Genomic DNA, 16,976 nt, shown 5'->3' with positions numbered 1-16,976 from the left:
TGATACAAGCATTCCATTAAATAATAATTTTAAGAGGCAAGTGGTGACCCTGAATCAGTTCTTCATGTCTTGAGGAGTTACTCGATCGAACTCAACTGTAGTCCATTCTGTGTTTGCTTTTATGAATCACTTACGCCCACTCTGGGTCCAGATTGTCCTCCCAAATAAAAACTAAGTATTTCATAGTCTTTCAGTGACATCAGTGTTCCTTTTAATGCATGTTTGCAGATAGCTTTATCTGTTGAGATATTCTGTGTATGTGTAAAATTTGAGTTAAGCAGTATTAAGATTTTATTTAATCCCAATTTTGCCTATGTATGCAAATCTCTGCACACACATTCTATTTAAACATTTATTGAAAAGTAGATATCAATTTAAAAATACTTGTATGAAATATAGTAAAATTTATTTCAAATAGTATTTTTCCTATAATTTGCTTTCACTGAAAATATTTTTTAACAAGAGAAAATATATTATCTTTGTTTACATACTACATAGAAGCATTTTAGCAGCATACTATAGTTAGCTATACTGTGTCCAGAATCCTGTGAATTATAGGTTCAGAGATCTGACCCTGTTTTTTGTCTTTACATGTTGATCCATCTGCAGCAAACCAGGCCACTGGCTGTGTACTTCAGGGCTGAAATGTGGTGGAAGCTGCTGGCAGTGGTTTAGCACTGAGCAGAGGTCAGTATGCACGTGCTCCCAGAGCTAAAGCTAAAGCAGAACAATTGAAGAATTTTGAGCATTCACTTGTAATCACGGGCTTTCTGAAGTTACTGCCATGCCTTTACTTTAGCTATTTTACTAGAATGATGATAGAGGCTGGTACAGGAGATCATTTTTCTTGTTAGAAATTACTGAGCTGTGCTGGTGCCACAGCGGATCCTTCTTCAGTTCCAGAGCCTTCCGGTGTCTGTAGCTCTTGACAGATGTACTTCACTTTGAGTGGTTTCCCAGGGTACCAGACCAAGTGAATACGACAGGGAATGATTTCCTAGGAAATAGTGATAGTAAAGTGTTATAATCTGCAGAAATGTATGGTGAAAACAGTTCTACATTCAATTTTATATTTTACCTGTGTTGAAAATTCATGAAGTAGAACAGTGTAATCAAAATCAATTGCACCTTCATGCGTTTTCTAGAGGAAGAAAAAAAAGTACAGTAAGTATGGTGGATTTCTGTTAGCTCACAATTTGGAAGGCATAGGTCATAAGCATTCTTATTTTATATAGGTACTTTGCATCTCCTGCTACCTTTTGGATTTCAGTTTCACTTTCTTTAGTAGTAAATATCCTGCGACAAGATGTGGAAGTCACAGACTTTTTGTCATTGAGTTACCTGAAAATCTGGTTGAATGTCTTTGCTGCCTTTTCTCCTGAGTATTTATGACTTTTGATGGAAGCTGATGTCTGTAAGGATTAAGAGAATCTTTTAATGATCTTAGGGATTCAGATGCTGTCAGGGTACCTCATGCTGCTGTGTTAGCTTGGATATACCCGGCAGTAAGACATGGGGAGGGGCAATCAGCCAGGTTCTATGCGAGGTGCTTTATACATGTTCTTACATAACTGAGTATTGTGAGCCTGGTTTTACAGGAGCGGGGACTTGAGCTTAAACTTAGTGACAAACGGGCATTCGAGCAGATCTACTGACTCCAGCACTCTCGTTCTTCACGTATTCTGTATGAAGCTGCACCACACCGTTTCCACACTGCAGACAAGCAGTCATCCTCACCTCTTTCACTTACTGAGTTTGATGGATATTTACTGGTGACTACACCCATTTCCTACTTTGATTTTCATGGCCAGGGTGAGGCAGGTGGCAAGGGTACTGACCTCTCTACTAAAGAAAATGAAAGGGAGGAATTTTTAGAAAAACATTAATTTGAACTATAATTTTTGTCTTCTACCAGTTTTAAGATTTTGAGAGGTAGAGTTACAGAGAGAGGGAGAGAAAGGTCTTCCACTGGTTCACTCACTAAATGGCCGCAATGGCTGGAGCTGGGCTGATCCAAAGCCAGGAGCTTCTGCTCAGTCTCCCACGTGGGTGGCAGGGACCCAAGCATTTGGGCCATCTTCTGCTGCTTTCCCAAACCATAGAAGAGAGCTGGATCGGAAAAGGAGCAGCAAGGACACGAACTAGTGCCCATATGGGAGGTCAGCGCTGCAGGTGGAGTCTCAGCCCACTACACTACAGTCCGCAGTGCAGTGTCCCCTCTTTTTTTTTTCTTAAGCTTTATTTACTTGAAAGTCAGTTACACAGAGAGGGATAGACAAATCCTCCATCTACTGGTTCACACTCTAGATGGCTACCAGGGACTGGGCCAGATGGAAGCCTGGAACTACATCCTGGTCTCTGATGTCGGGCCCAAGCACTGAGGCCATCTTCTGCTTTTCCCAGGCCATTAGTAGGGAGCTGGATTGGAAGTGGAGCAGCCAGGACATGAACCGTCATGTACATGGGATGCCAGCGTCGTGGGCGGCAGCCTCACCCACTCTGCCACAGTGCCAGCTCCATACCAGGTTTCTATTGAGACCAGTAAAGAATGTGACAAAGCTAAAACAAAGGATTTGATGGTAAGTTTTGATTTCCCTTTGTCTGTGGGGAATTTGACAAGCCATGAAATTTCCAGTAGGTGAGAAGTGGATGGGAGAGGGAAGATACAGGAGAGAGCCTGGATAAATCAGAAACTGATAGCTTCGTGTGTGGCAGCATCTTTGCTTATTGCATAGGTTTCTCACCTGCCTGGCAAGATACCCATGAACATTCAAAGCCAGTGCCTGAGGCACAAGCCACAAAGTCGGGAGACTTCATGGAAGAAAACTCCGTGTCTTTTTTGTAAAATGATAGTTTCAGAAATTCCAATTACAGTTGGCCTTCTGGATCCGTGGGTTCTGCATCCATAGATTCAGCCAACCTTGGAGCAACTGTATTTGGAAACAGCCCTGCCTCTGTACTGAACAAGTACAGACTTCTTATGACCTAAACGATAGAACTGCTCCCAGAGCACTTACATTATATTAGGTATTTTAAGTAACCTAGAAGAGGTGATTTAAAGTATACCAGAGGACATGCATAAATAGTATGCAAACCTGGGCCACTTCATATTAGGGACTTGAGCATCCTTGGATTTTGGTATTCGCAGGGGTCCTAGAACCAGTCCTCCTTGGATACCAGGGAACAACTGCATTAGTGGTTGCGGGGCGGGGGGGTGTTTAGTTTTGTTTGACCTCATTGGTGATCATCTTGACCCCAAGTGAGGGTTATTGATCCCAAGGTGTCCCACACTAGCTGGCTGTGGTGTTGTATGATTGTCTCAGGCTCCTGCGCTGCCCATGTTATTTATTTCTCAGGCATGACTACCATGTATTTTTATAATTAAAATTTTGATTTTACTTATAAGCAAAGTGATCACAGGAAAATACCTTCTTATTCTTTATTTATTTGAAAGGCAGAATGGCATAGGGAGGTCTTCACCTGCTGGTTCACTTCCCAAGAGCCCACAACAGCCAGGGCTGGCCCAGACTCAAATCATGAGCCAGGAACTCCAACATGGGTGGCAGAGACCCAAGCACTTGGGCCATGATCTGGGTGCATTAGCAGGAAGTTGGACCAGAAGTGTGTTGTTCTCATCTGCCTGAACCAGGCATAATACACGATGCAGGCGTCCCAAGCAGTGGCTTAATCCACTGTGCCACAATGCCCACCCCTCACTGTGTTTCTGAAAGCAGCATTTCATAATTCCCTAGATTTGGGGCAAAAATGAGGGCTTGAAACAGATGGTAGGACTCCAGTTCCATTTGACAAATTGTTCTGTCAGGTATTACCTGTTTAATATAAAAATTGGAATTATGATTGGAAAAGCTAGTACCACTTTATTAAGACCTTCCTCAATAAAGTTACTGAAACACACCCTTACATTTTTGTTTTATAGTGTTTCCTCCTCCAAAGAGGGAGCAGCCTTCAGCCAAACCAAAAAGCATGCTTGCTGCAGCACTGAGGAACAGGATGCTGCACATCCCAGCCTGTGAAGGATTCCAAGGCAGGCTCTGCCAGGAGGCCATTATTTTTGGTATTATTCATAAATAAGCTCTTTGGCTTGTATTCAAACCATCACAAATGCCAGATCTTTGATGATTCACTAACATTCTCTGGTAACTCAGCACCTCAGTCTTCCTGGAGACAGACTATGAGTGTTTTGTTTGTTCCCCTCTACTTACTTGGGTCCTACTGTACCCTATTTTCCCCAGAGCCCCCAAGCTCCCCCCGAAAAGATTATACTTAGCAGGACCAATGTGGTTTTAGTAGAGAGTAAGTAGGCTTAAATTATTAATATTAGCTGTATCAAAGGTAGATTTCTTATCAGAATAGATAGCATAAATGGTTTCTGTAATGTTCCTCTGGCTAATGGAAACCTCTAGTTTGGGTAAAGGCTTGAGCTAATGATTAATAATGGAGTGCTGGTTAGACGGTTTGGGTGCTTAAAAATCTGGTTTGGACCGAGAAGTGCTGGAACAGTTCTCTTTCTATATCATATTCAGGGCCAGATGTGGAGAGGAAGTCCTTATCTATTTTCCCCCCACCTGGCATCTCTCTTGTCACTGGCATAGTCCTCATGGTGTCAGGAATGGCATCTGTTCTGCAGCCCTAAAGAGATCAATGTGCAGGCGAGATGGGTCGCATTCTTTGCCCACTCTTTTTTTTTTTTTTTTTTTTTTTGACAGGCAGAGTGGACAGTGAGAGAGAGAAACAGAGAGAAAGGTCTTCCTTTGCCGTTGGTTCACCCTCCAATGGCCGCCGCGGCCGGTGCGCTGCGGCTGGCGCACCGCGCTGATCCGATGGCAGGAGCCAGGAGCCAGGTGCTTTTCCTGGTCTCCCATGGGGTGCAGGGCCCAAGCACCTGGGCCATCCTCCACTGCACTCCCTGGCCACAGCAGAGGGCTGGCCTGGAAGAGGGGCAACCGGGACAGAATCCGGCGCCCCGACCGGGACTAGAACCCGGTGTGCCGGCGCCGCTAGGCGGAGGATTAGCCTAGTGAGCCGCGGCGCCGGCCTGCCCACTCTTTTCTAAGGCCTTGTTCATTTGGCGGTGAGTATACAGGCCTGCACTTCTTTACACAGTGCATCAAAGGGGGTGTAACCCTGAGTGTAAAGACAATGCCTACCCAGAAAGCTTTTGGAAAAACTTGCCAATCTTTGTACTTTTTGGTGCTCCTTGGGCCACAGAGCACCTCCGGTCACTTCCTGCCTCTGTTCCCTGGGCTTTAGCAGCACTACGGCCCTGCTGTACCAGACCCACAGTTCTTAGTGACTGTAAAAACTCACTAGCTCAATAGACTGTGTTGCTTCTTTTTCTAAAATATCTTACGAATGGTTAGGAGCTATAGGACTAGCAGAATTTGAAAATCTATGTGGATATAGATATACTACACTTCTCATTAAGAGAACCCTCATTTGAAATGCACATCAAGTTTTGAGGGCTTCAGTCAGTTTGTTGGCCCCCATCTAATAAGGGATGAAGTAGTTTGTGTGGGTGACCCAGCAAGTCAGTTGAATAATTGTTATTTATCTGAATCCACTCTCCACAGGGTTTTTTTCTTTTTTTTTTAATTTTTGTTTAATGGATATAAATTTCCAAAGTACAGCTTATGGATTACAATGGCTTCTCCCCCGCCCCATAACTTCCCTCCCATCTCCTGCTCCCTCTCTCATTCCATTCACATCAAGATTCATTTTCAATTCTCTTAATATGTACTAAATTGATCTTCTGTATATAAAGATTTCAACACTTTGCACCCACACAGAAACATAAAGTGAAAAATACTGTTTGAGTACTAGTTATAGCATTGAATCTCAATGTACAACACATTAAGGACAGAGATCCTACATGAAGAGTAAGTGCACAGTGACTCCTGGTGTTGACTTAACAAATTGACACTCTTGTTTATGGTGTCAGTAATCACTCGAGGCTCTTGTCATGAGTTGCCAAGGCTATGGAAGCCTTTTGAGTTCGCCAACTCTGATCTTATTTAGACAAGGTCATTGTCAAAGTGGAAGTTCTCTCCTCCCTTCAGAGAAAGGTACCTCCTTCTTTGATGGCCCATTCTTTCCACTGGGATCTCACTTGCAGAGATCTTTCATTTAGGTCTTTGTTTGTTTGTTTTGCCAGTGTCTTGGCTTTCCATGCCTGAAATACTCTCATGGGCTTTTTAGCCAGATCTGCATGCCATAAGGGCTGATTCTGAGGCCAGAGTGCTATTTAGGACATCTGCCCTTCTATGAGTCTGCTGTGTATCTCGCTTCCCTTGTTGGATCATTCTCTCCTTTTTAATTCTATCAGTTAGTATTAGCAGACACTAGCCTTGTTTGTGTGATCCCTTTGACTCTTAGACTTATCAATATGATCAATTGTGAACTGAAATTGATCACTTGGACTAGTGAGATGGCATTGGTACATGCCACCTTGATCCTCCACAGGGTTTAAAAAAATCTAAAACTCGTAGGCTCCCACTTTCCCACTAGTGACTGGCCCAGGAGGGAAACGTGATGCTGTTTTTATGTCCTGCTGTGCCTGGAGGGGAGTTTGGGAATGTGCCATGGAAACACATCAGTGCAATCCTAATGCTTTTTCTCTGGTATCTCAGTGTATTGCTCTGTTCCCATTGAGTTTCCTTCTCACATTCTCAATTATTTTGACCCCATTCTCTACACTTTAAACAAACTTTCCCCTCTGAGTTCTTAGTTATGGTTAAAAGTCTGTTGTTGACATGTTCATGTTGGTAGGAAAGAGTTAAAAGTGTCTCTATCTAGCAGAAGTGGTGCTGTGTCCTGCATGCAACAATCAAAGAATACTCTGGTAAACAGAAAGATAGATGTTCATTTTGATAAGAAAAACATGAGTTTCTAGTTGATATCTGTTTTACAAGTGGCTTTGGGAAGGTACACCAAACTATTAGTGGCATTAAAATGCTGACAAATCCCTGTCCTCAGATTCACTGATGATCCATCTGTGTATGGGTGAATCCATGAAGGAAGTGAATTTTAAAGATTGGTTGGTTGTGCTTGCCTCTCTGATTGAATGCCCCCTCTTTCCCTACATCACACTGCCCAACAAAACCTCAGCCGTGGCTAAATCCAACTCTTCACCTACTGGGCTTCCACACCCATACAGCAGGGAGAGCCATCCTCTGAATTCATGCCCATAAACCTTCATGGGCCCTTCAGGGCTGCAGAGTTCTTCCTGCCATGCTGCCAGCACTACTTCTCTCCTCCTCACTCTCGGCTGATAACATGGCCTCCTTTATGGAGAAGATGGGAACAGTCAGAACTTCCGCAAGTCTTTGACATCTGCCCTCCTACCAGCAGATCGGGCTGCTGTTTCCTGCTTTCCCTCAGTCAACCCTCCATGTACCTAAGAGCATCACAATTGATCAGTTCTCTTGCCTACTCAAAAATATAAACAATTTTTATTTCCTGCAATTCCTACCTTGCTCCTCTCTATTGGATTTTTCTCATCAACATAAAAATACAACATAAAAAGCCCTTCTTTCAACTTCTGCCCACCCATCCTCCAATCATAGTCCCTTTCCTTTCTTTTGCTCTCCAATATAGCTAAGCTTCCTGAAAGTGAACATCCCCTTCCTCTCCTCCCATCATCTCCTTAAACCTACACCAGGCAGGCTTTGGTTTCTGTTGACTTCCAGTTGCTAAACCAAATAAGTCCGTTCTCTGGCTCCATCTTGCTTGACTTTCTAGCATTATTTGGTACTGGCAGCCAATCTTCCATCCTTGAAACACTTTGTTACCCTTACCTCCAACATCTGTAGTTAGAAGTATTCTAGGAGTCAGTCCTTATAAAGCCCTTGTCTTTGTCTACACTCACTCATTACTTGTGGGCTCACCCAATCCTAATCGTGTAGCTTTAATGACCAGGCCAAACCTCTCCCTGAACATCAGATTCTCTACTTTGTCAGAGAATTTAGCATGTCTCAAATGAAGGTAACTTTATGTCAAATCTCTTCCTCCTATAGTCTTACCCAGTCAGCAGTTAACTCTCTAATATCCATATCTAATCCCTGAGTAACACTGTCTACCCGAATCTAAGCATGTCTCATCACCTCCCTTGCTGCCATCCCCAGGCCTCACCTAGATGACTAGTAATATTTCACTGGTTTCCTGCCAGCTCCTTCGTTTTACTTTGGTATGGTCTTTATACATAGCAGCCAGGATGATACTATTCTAAGTCAGATCATGTCATTCCTTTGCAAAAACCCTTCTACTGGGTAAAAGACATGAACGGGTCCCCTCCGTTTGTATTCCATTTGATCTTATCGCCCGGCACCACCCCTTGCCCACCAACCATCCTGCTCGCAGTTCCCTCTGCCTGAACTTCTCTTCCCTCATGGGAACATGGCCTGCTGCCACTTCCCTTCAGCCGCCATGCATTGTTACTTCTTTCAAAGTGGCCTTACTGTAGACTGTAGCAGTAGTAATTCTGTTAATACCTGCATTCCCTTTTCCCTCTGTTTTTCTCCAAGGCACTTAACACCATTTGATGCATATTCATTTGTGCATTAGTTCACTGTCTTACCTCTCACTAGAGTTAATCTCAATGAAGGCAGCAACATTGTGTTTTTCATTCATTGTTGCATCCTAAGTTCCTAAAACAATACCAGGGTCCTGGCAAGCACCCAAATTTTTGTTGAATGAATGAAATGCAATTAAAACTCTTGCTGTAACATTAGAAATCCACATTAATTCAGCCAAAGAACACTGCATTGCTTCTAACACTTGTGGCCCTAGCTAATTTTCAGTTTTCTTACCCACTGCTTCACACTGCTGAGCTGTGCCAGGTTGTAGCGCGAGAACTGAGTTGTCTTTTCCCACATTACATATGAGCTGCCAAGAAAAGCCAGGTCCCACATGGGTCTCAGTGAAGGATCAATATGTCCATGACTGTCTGAGAGGGAGAGAAAAAAAGTTCATTTGTATTAAGGCATCTTCAAGGGACAAAATGTCAGAAGTTTCAGTAATGAAATACAGTTTAAACTTAGTCAAATCAGTTATCTCTCTCAAAATAAGACCTTGAACCAGACAGACATTTTGTTCGTGACTGTTTGTATATTAGTGTGGAGATTGATACATCTGTTATGAAACCATGTAATGGCTAATTGCTGTGTGTGCACACAAAGGAAGAGCTCTAATGATAACTCACAGTTAAGTGTCATTAGTTGGGAAGCAGGTCTAAGTAGGTTGAAAAGTCTGTCTAACCTTTTCCATGGTACCTTCCGATTTTGGCCTATAGTCACTGCCATGATCTTTGTTTCCTCATCTGCCAAATGCCTCTTTCTAATCACTGGCTTTGAAGCTAATCAGTGTGTTAGCACCTCTGCCACATTCTTTTTGAACACATAAATCAGGTGAGTCTTATGACATTGTTTTTGGACCTGAAATCTTTAATCTGGCAAATGTTTTTAAAAACCTAGTTGATTTCAGACATTACTAAAGGTAGAAGACAATGATTAATAAATTACATTTTGTGGCTTTTAATTTATAAGATGACTGTTCTTGGGCCGTCATTTTATACAGTTTGGCGAAGGGGTGCACGGTCTGTATTAAGGCCCAATAACAGCACAGCATAAGGAATACTAACAAGCTTATCAGGAAACAAATCATTCCTGGTGAAACCCTTTTTAGCATGGATTCTGTTCTGTGGAACCTAACTCGGTAGATAATGGTGAGCAGTTCAGGCAGCCTTTGCTGATTGCTTGGATGCTATGAAGGACACAAAGGTGGGTGGGTCCCTGAGTCTCCCACCTCTGCCCGACATGGCAGTGTAGGAGAGGGGCTCTCAGAGCTCAGGAACAACAGCCGAGGGAGAGGTCTCAGGGACGTGCCACAGAAGTGAGATTTTTGCTGGATGTTGGATTCCTGTGATGTAGGGAGGGGGAGTGAGGGAGCAAGCACACAAAGGTAGGAAGGCACCTGGCAGGTTCAGGCTCAGTGTCTGGTCTCGACAGAATAGCAGCTATATGGACACCAGACTAAGAATGGCCTTGCATGCAGTCCCAGCGTGAGTACAGATTTTGATCAGCAAGCAGTGTGGGAAGATGACTTGAGCTGCCGTGAGGTATGCACAGGAGGAGGAAGAGATGGAAATTCAACAGCCTAGATAGCAGGCTACTTGCAGTAGTCTTAGGGAGAAATACCACAAGCACAAAGGATGATGATGATGGGTTTGGAGAAGACAGGATGGGTTCAAGATACTTTGTGGAGACAGGCGTAACAGGAAATAACACATTATTAACTGTTAGGAAGTGAGTTGATAATGGCCAAAGTTTCCAGCCAGATTCTAGAACAGTAATACTATTAGACCTAAATGTAGCCAGAATGTGGAAATCTTTTGAGTAAAAACAACTTTGGGTTTGTGTATTAAATACAGTGTCGAGAAAGCAGGGGAGTAGATGATGCCAGATACAATAGAAAAATTGAGAACAGTAGGAGCAAAAAAGACCATCAGGTGGGTCCCCGATGACCCAAGATATAGCACTCTCAGTTCTGTGCACAGCATAGAAACCAGATAGGAGGCCGCTGAAGAGGAAGCAGAGTATAGAGAGTCTACTTTTGAAGAATGGACAGAATAAGGAAAGATATAGGGTGCCGATTCCATGAAGCATTTGGTCCACAGAGCTTGACTGTCTTTGTGGAGCAAGACAAGGAACTGGCCAGCAGGCTGGCAGTTTCAGAGTAAGAAGGCTGCTGAAGAAGCCAAAGAAACTGGGAGTTTGAGGATAAAGGAGAGTTGAGGGAGAGAGAGGTGGGAAGGAGTTGCAGAAGCTGGGCAGTGAAGCAGAAAGCCAGATTGACCTGAAAGTGCATGAGGTCAGGACAGGTGCTCTGGGCTTTGAAGAAATGGAAAGCTTCAGTACAGCTGGGAAAGCAGAAATGAATAGTGAGTACCATCGAGAGCCTGGCACTTGGAGGTAGTGTTTTATAAGGAAAAAAACCTGTTGAGAGTAAAGTCAAGAGATTTCTTTTCCTGTGTTGCCACCATTCACTGTTACATGGTTCATCTAAGTTTTTTTGATCCCAAAATGTTTTCTCTTCAAACTTACAGTTGAACATTTGAATATTCTTCATTGTCTTTTCCTTGTAATTTCTTGAACCTGGTAATGTCATTTTTCTGCCAGCCTTTGTTAAATAATCAACAGGGATGTGATAGCAGAAAGCATTTCAGACGTCTACCTTCTGACCAAAAGATGAGCATTTTATGAATGAATGGGTTGTTCTTTTATATGAGCAGCTGAACATAGGAGTTTCTGAAAATTAACACGTGACTCTGAATTCAACATATTGATATGAACATTTCCCCCTTGTTTTACTGTTAAGGAGTTTCCTACCCTCTTTGTCTCCGTTGTCATGTATGTTGTTTTATAGTGCCACAATGAGTTTAGATGTAGGAGATCAAGACCCATTACCCTATAAGGTAGATGCATTCGACTGAATCCTTTTGAAAGGGTGAATGCTAGCAGCAGTGCAGTAGGACCACTTGGGATTTCAGCTGATCACATACAGCTCCTTGGTTTTTTCCTATGAGTGTAGTATGCTTGGGGTCATCTAGAAGTAGTTTAATGAAGTCATTAGAAGAAAAATTTTATGTGTAAAAAGACAACTACTTTTCTAGGGGAAAAACAAGGTGGAGGAAATTCTTAAATGAATTAGATATTCTCACCAGTTACACAGCAATCTAATGCCTTGGATTGATTAGGTGCTGCATAGAATCTGCTGGGATTTGAACTGGCTATTCCAGGAATAGTCCCATTATTTTGATTCACTATCTAAAACTAAACCTTTTGGGTTTTAAATAATTTCACAGATATAAATAGCACTTTTAAATGTCTGCTAAACTTTGTGATAGCAGAATTTGTAAATTGTTATCAAAGATAACCTCTTAATATTTTATATTTCATAATAGCCATATTTAGATTGGTACAGAATGACCCTTATGGCAAGTATATAGGGCTTAATAATGGAACATGATCCAATTAACCTGTGCTATTCAAAAGTGTCCAAAGTTTAGTGATCTGTGTATTCAAAGAAAATGCCCTATAGAATTTCTAAAATGTATGTTTGAGGAAAATAAACCCAATTTACCCAACTTAAAACCATAGGCATCTGAGTATTACATCAGCTCATTTATCTCTCAGAGGTTAAGCCTCTGCCTGTGATGCCAGCATTTCAAGACCCAGCTACACCACTTCCGATCCAGCTCCCTGCTAATGTGCCTGGGAAAGCAGTGGAAGATGGGCCCTTGCCTCACATGGGAGAATAGGAGGAAGATCTCTGCCTCTTCTCTCTGAAACTCTGCCTTACAAACAAAAGGCCCAAAATCTTTGGAATTGCTCCTCACGATTCGTGGGCACAGAATTTGCTATGAGCTGTCAGACTGATTATGTGAGACCTGGGGAGAAACGTGCTGAGCAGTATCCCCTCCCGGTTTGCCAAGTCTCGGTAAACCGATGCAAGCTGGAGGGCTCAGGAAGGGAGGCCGCGTGTTCTCGCGCGAGGCAGGTTAGGTACCTGGGCGAATCTGAGTGCGCTGGGAGCGAGTGGGCTGGAGAGCTGTAGCGGTCAGATGTCAAGCTTAGTACCCAAGTGCAAGTCCCAAGATAGCTTCTGTGGTTTGGGAAATTAGATTTGCCAGTAAGTGCTGCCTCTCAGCTGCTGGCCCCCTCTACTGCCGAGTGCCAGAGCAAATGAGCTCTGCTTCACTTCAGCTGAGTCACTTTAGAGGGCACAGCTCACTCAGCAGAGACTGAACCACTGCCCATTAGCCACTGGCTTGAAATGAGTAAACAGGGCTCCATGGCAGCCGCCCAGCAGGGGCCTGGGCCATGAGACTGGGAGGGCTCCTTAGCTGAACTTTCCAAAGCCACCACCCAAAATTTCTGGAAATATCACTTTGGGTTAGACTCAGACCTCACAAACTGCCCCCCGTGTGTGTGTCCTGCTGCGAACACCTCTTCCCTCTTAGGTACAGGCTCAGTGCTTGCCATGCCTGTCATTCAGGGATGGGAAAGGTGGAGTGACTGTTCTCAAAATCAAGAACAGGAAATGATCTCTGGGTTCTGTTCACAGCATGAGGCAAGCATGCCACAATCTGCGGTTGACTTAGAGTTCCACTTTGGAGAGAAAAATTCAGATGACTATTCTCTTTAAGACTGAACGTTCACACACATTTCTGAGTATAGAAATACTGGATACTGATCCATACCAGGTATGCTGACCACATCCAAGGGATTTTTAAGTTGCTTCATTTGCTTGTAAAGCAGGTAATCCTCTTGTTGTCTTTTCTTTTTCTCAGTGAGCCGAGTGCAGGTTACATTAATGGCCGGTCTGGGTTTCTGATTCTTGAAAAACACTTGAGCAGAACATTTCCCCAAATGTTCCTCCCCCTTCTGAAATAAAATTTTGAATTAAACAGTGTGCTTCCTTTCCACCCCGACCCACCCCAGTGCGTGTGCACACACACACGCACAAGATTGAGAAGAGTCATGATCACGGCAGGTATGCTCTGGCTTCCCCAGATATTTTTGCTTTACAGAAAGTGATTATTGGGGCTGGCACTGTGGCATAGATTAAGCATCTAGGGCATCCCATATGGGTGCTGGTTTGAGTCCCAGTTGTTCCACTTCTGATCCAGCTCCCTGCTGATGGCCTGGGAAAGCAGTAGATGGCCCAAGTGTTTGGGCTCCTGCACCCACATGGGAGACAAGTTCCTGGCTTTGGATTGCTCCAGCTCCGGCCATCTGGGGAGTGAACCACTGAATGGAAGACCTTTCTAACTGTTTTTCAAGTAAATAAATCTTTAAAATTTAAATATATATGCATATTATATATGATTTTTGGGCTCAGAGTTGAATACAATAGTGCCTTACCCTTTGCTATCATTTCAACTCTTGCCTTCTGTTTGTGCTCTTACAAAATAATGCTGGGCCCATTCCAAGTTTAATATCACTGACTCTGCTTGTCTCGAACCTCTAGCACAGGGGGTATTTTACTCTATTGTGAGCCAACGTAATGCTCAGGTGATCCTCAAGGTTACTTCCTGGAACTAGAAGATGATGCTGGCTCTTAACAAAAATAACACCATCTTCATGCTGCCTTATGAAACAGTTCTCATTCGGATTTTCAAAGATTAAGATACTGAAGTTTACAAAGGAATCTGCTGTCTGTCTCACAGCTTATCAGTGGTAGCCTGAGACTAGAGCTCACCAAGCCCTGCCTCTCTGAACCAACTCCTCTACTGAAATCTAACCTGGAGGGAATGGAGGCACAGGTCATCCAAATGAGGTGTTCTACACCTGAGGGCTGTTTGCATTCATATTTCAGGGGAGAAAGCTCATGGGCCACTAGTCAAGGCCTACCCTAACCCATCTAGGGGCCTCTCAGGAACTCCTGTTATAATGTGGTTGGTTGAGCAGTTGAGGTAATAACCTTTGCACTTTAGGCAACTGTTGCAACTGGGTGGAGTCCCAGATAAAACCACCACCAAAAATAAGATGAAGCAGCAGAGGATGACCTAAGGGGAAGAGATTCCTGGTTCCTGACTTTGGATCGGCTCAGTTTCAGCTGTTGCAGACATTTGGGAAGTGAACCAATGGATGAAAGACCTTTCTGTCTCACCTCTGTCTGTAACTACCTCTCAAATCTTTATTAAAAAAAAAAAAGGTAAACCCTGTTAGGAAATAAATTATAATCAAAATTGAATCTGCTTAATAAACCAATTTCTGAAGGGAAAAAACTGCAAAGACTGAAATAGGCTGCCCAGGGGACATCTTTTCCTGCCGTGAGTGCAGGGTTTGAGGGAGGGGCCTTTCGGTGGCACATTCCGATGCTAGTCGTGGGTTCATCCTGGGCGGAAGGGGCATATCAAAGGCAGAGGGCAAGCTCCTACATGGTCTCCTTAGATGTGGAAACCCTTTCTAGGGATGAGAAAAAGAACCAAGTAGTGGCCCCTTTTGTTTCCTTTTCCTTTCTCTTCCCCTCAGACACCCCCACAGAATCACAGCAGTTGCCTGAAGATCAAAGTGCCCTCCTTCTGCAAGGGACCCTGCCAATTAGCCAGCCGTGCCCCATGTGCCTGCAGGATCAAGGCCAGAGAAACATCGAGGTTCACAAGGATCCAGCGGTTTCTCCATTAGCTTTCATCTAACACTGTGGTTTGCTACACTAGAAATCAAAGGCATCTTCCTCATGCTTTAAGAGAATTTTAATTCTTAGGTTAATAACAATAAAGCCAGGGGCTAGCGCTGTGGCACAGCAGGCTAAGCCTCTGCTTGTTGCACAAGAATCCTACATGGGTGCTGATTTGTGTCCTGGCTGCTTCTCTTCCAATCCAGCTCTATGCTTATGGCCCGGGAAAGCAGTGCAAGATGGCCCAAGTGCTTGGGCCCCAACCTTCCAAGTGGGAGACCCAGAGAGGTTCCGGATTCCTGGCTTCGGATCAGCTCAGTTCCAGCTATTGCAGCCATTTGGGGAGTGAACCAGCAGATGGAAGACCTCTCTCTGTAACTCTACCTCTCAAGTAAATAAAAGTACTAGTAATATAGCCAGAGTATCTTGTTGCCTGTTAGGATTTGCTTCGGAGCGGTCACAAGCATTCTTCCGGAAGCACTGGGGTGGGGGACTTGTGCCTTCTCCTCGGAAGAGCAGCCGCACAGACGCTTGGCGGCCAGGTGCTGCTGCTCTCCGCGCCCATGCCAACAGGGAAGAGGAAATTTGGCAAAACATGGCCTCCTTGGAGAGAGCTGCAGAGAGGCTGGTAGTACCCGCAGCTCACACAGGTACCACACAGGGTCGCCTGGGCATCACCTCCTCTGTGCCTGCCTGCTAACCCCACCTGTCACCAGCTGGCTGGGGGAAAACACCAGGTCCTTGGCATTGAGAGTAACACATGCTAAGGACTGTGAGGTGCCAGGAACTGGGAATTTCTTTCCCAGCGGTCTGACTGTATGGACTATTTTAAATGCAACCCTGCCTACAGCTGTGAAATTTAAGTCATTAAATCTCAAGAACAGAAAACAAAGTAGCAAAAAAACCCAACACAAACTTTCCAGTCACTATGAAGTCTCACCTTTGCTCCAGTTGCTGATGGGTGCTTACCTGTGGGTTGTAGCGCTCCGTGCTAAACACCAGCTCCACCTTACAGCCCTTCTCTGGGTTCACCTGAAACACAAAAATGGGATCTTAGGGTGGTGTACGCTCCACAAACACCTTCCTATCCAGGCATCACACTGTTGGGACAGCAGGGCTTGCAAGCGGTCGCTGTTGCATTTATCGCTGAGTGAAGTCAGTGCCATTTCAGGAGAAAGGGCTTCCAATCTGGGTCTCGACTGTTCGGTTCTGTTTGAGTTCCACACCTGTTCACAGAGTGGGAGGCTGAGAAAGGAAGTGGTTGGATTTAAGCTGGAAAGTGAGAGCTACATGAGAGAGAGAGAGCCGGTGTGTGCAGGGACCTGGAGTGAAGCCTCATCCCCCAGCTGCTCAGCAATTCTGCATGTGCTGAGCTCCAGAGGGCTTAAGGAAGCGGCCACACCCACCTCTGAGGTCAGGACCAGCCCTCCAGGCCCAGGGCAGGCAGCAGCAGGCAGGAGGCGGGAGTCAGCACCCCTCATTCCTCCAGCCACGGGTCAGGATGATTTACCACCGGGGAGGAAGCAGCCCTCCCATGTTCTGCTGTATGCCATGCTGTGTTCCCAGGCAGGCGGGCATTCAGACCTTTCTTTGAAGTGTATGGTTCGCTGTTCACAGCTTTGGATCTGACTTCAAATGCCCATTGTTAGTGTATGTACATGCTTGTCCTTGGAGCAGTTGCAACTGTTTAGAGGAACTGTTACCTGCCATCAGTTTTTTCCTGAGAGCAAAATGATCACTTAATACAAAGTATTTTCTAAGAAGAAAGGGGCTTTTCT

General features: G+C 44.4%; 1 protein-coding gene across 1 annotated transcript in view; it reads right to left on the bottom strand.

Moving 5' to 3' along the window:
* Window positions 1-338: 338 nt before the first annotated feature.
* Window positions 339-16,976, bottom strand: part of RARRES1 (retinoic acid receptor responder 1) — a 50,152-nt gene continuing 33,514 nt past the window's right edge. Inside the window, exons 5-9 of the mRNA XM_070073247.1 lie at window positions 16,168-16,230; window positions 13,277-13,460; window positions 8,826-8,962; window positions 1,079-1,141; window positions 339-997 (exon numbers count right to left, since the gene is read on the bottom strand). Of these exons, the coding sequence (XP_069929348.1) occupies window positions 851-997; window positions 1,079-1,141; window positions 8,826-8,962; window positions 13,277-13,460; window positions 16,168-16,230 (594 nt within the window). The 3' untranslated portion in view covers window positions 339-850. The remainder of the gene's footprint in view (window positions 998-1,078; window positions 1,142-8,825; window positions 8,963-13,276; window positions 13,461-16,167; window positions 16,231-16,976) is intronic.

The sequence above is a fragment of the Oryctolagus cuniculus genome, chromosome 4 (genome assembly GCF_964237555.1).
Source record: "Oryctolagus cuniculus chromosome 4, mOryCun1.1, whole genome shotgun sequence".
Classification (NCBI taxonomy): Eukaryota; Metazoa; Chordata; class Mammalia; order Lagomorpha; family Leporidae; genus Oryctolagus; species Oryctolagus cuniculus.
The sequence above is the reverse complement of the archived record's forward strand: the minus strand, read 5'-3'. Positions and strand labels throughout refer to the sequence as shown.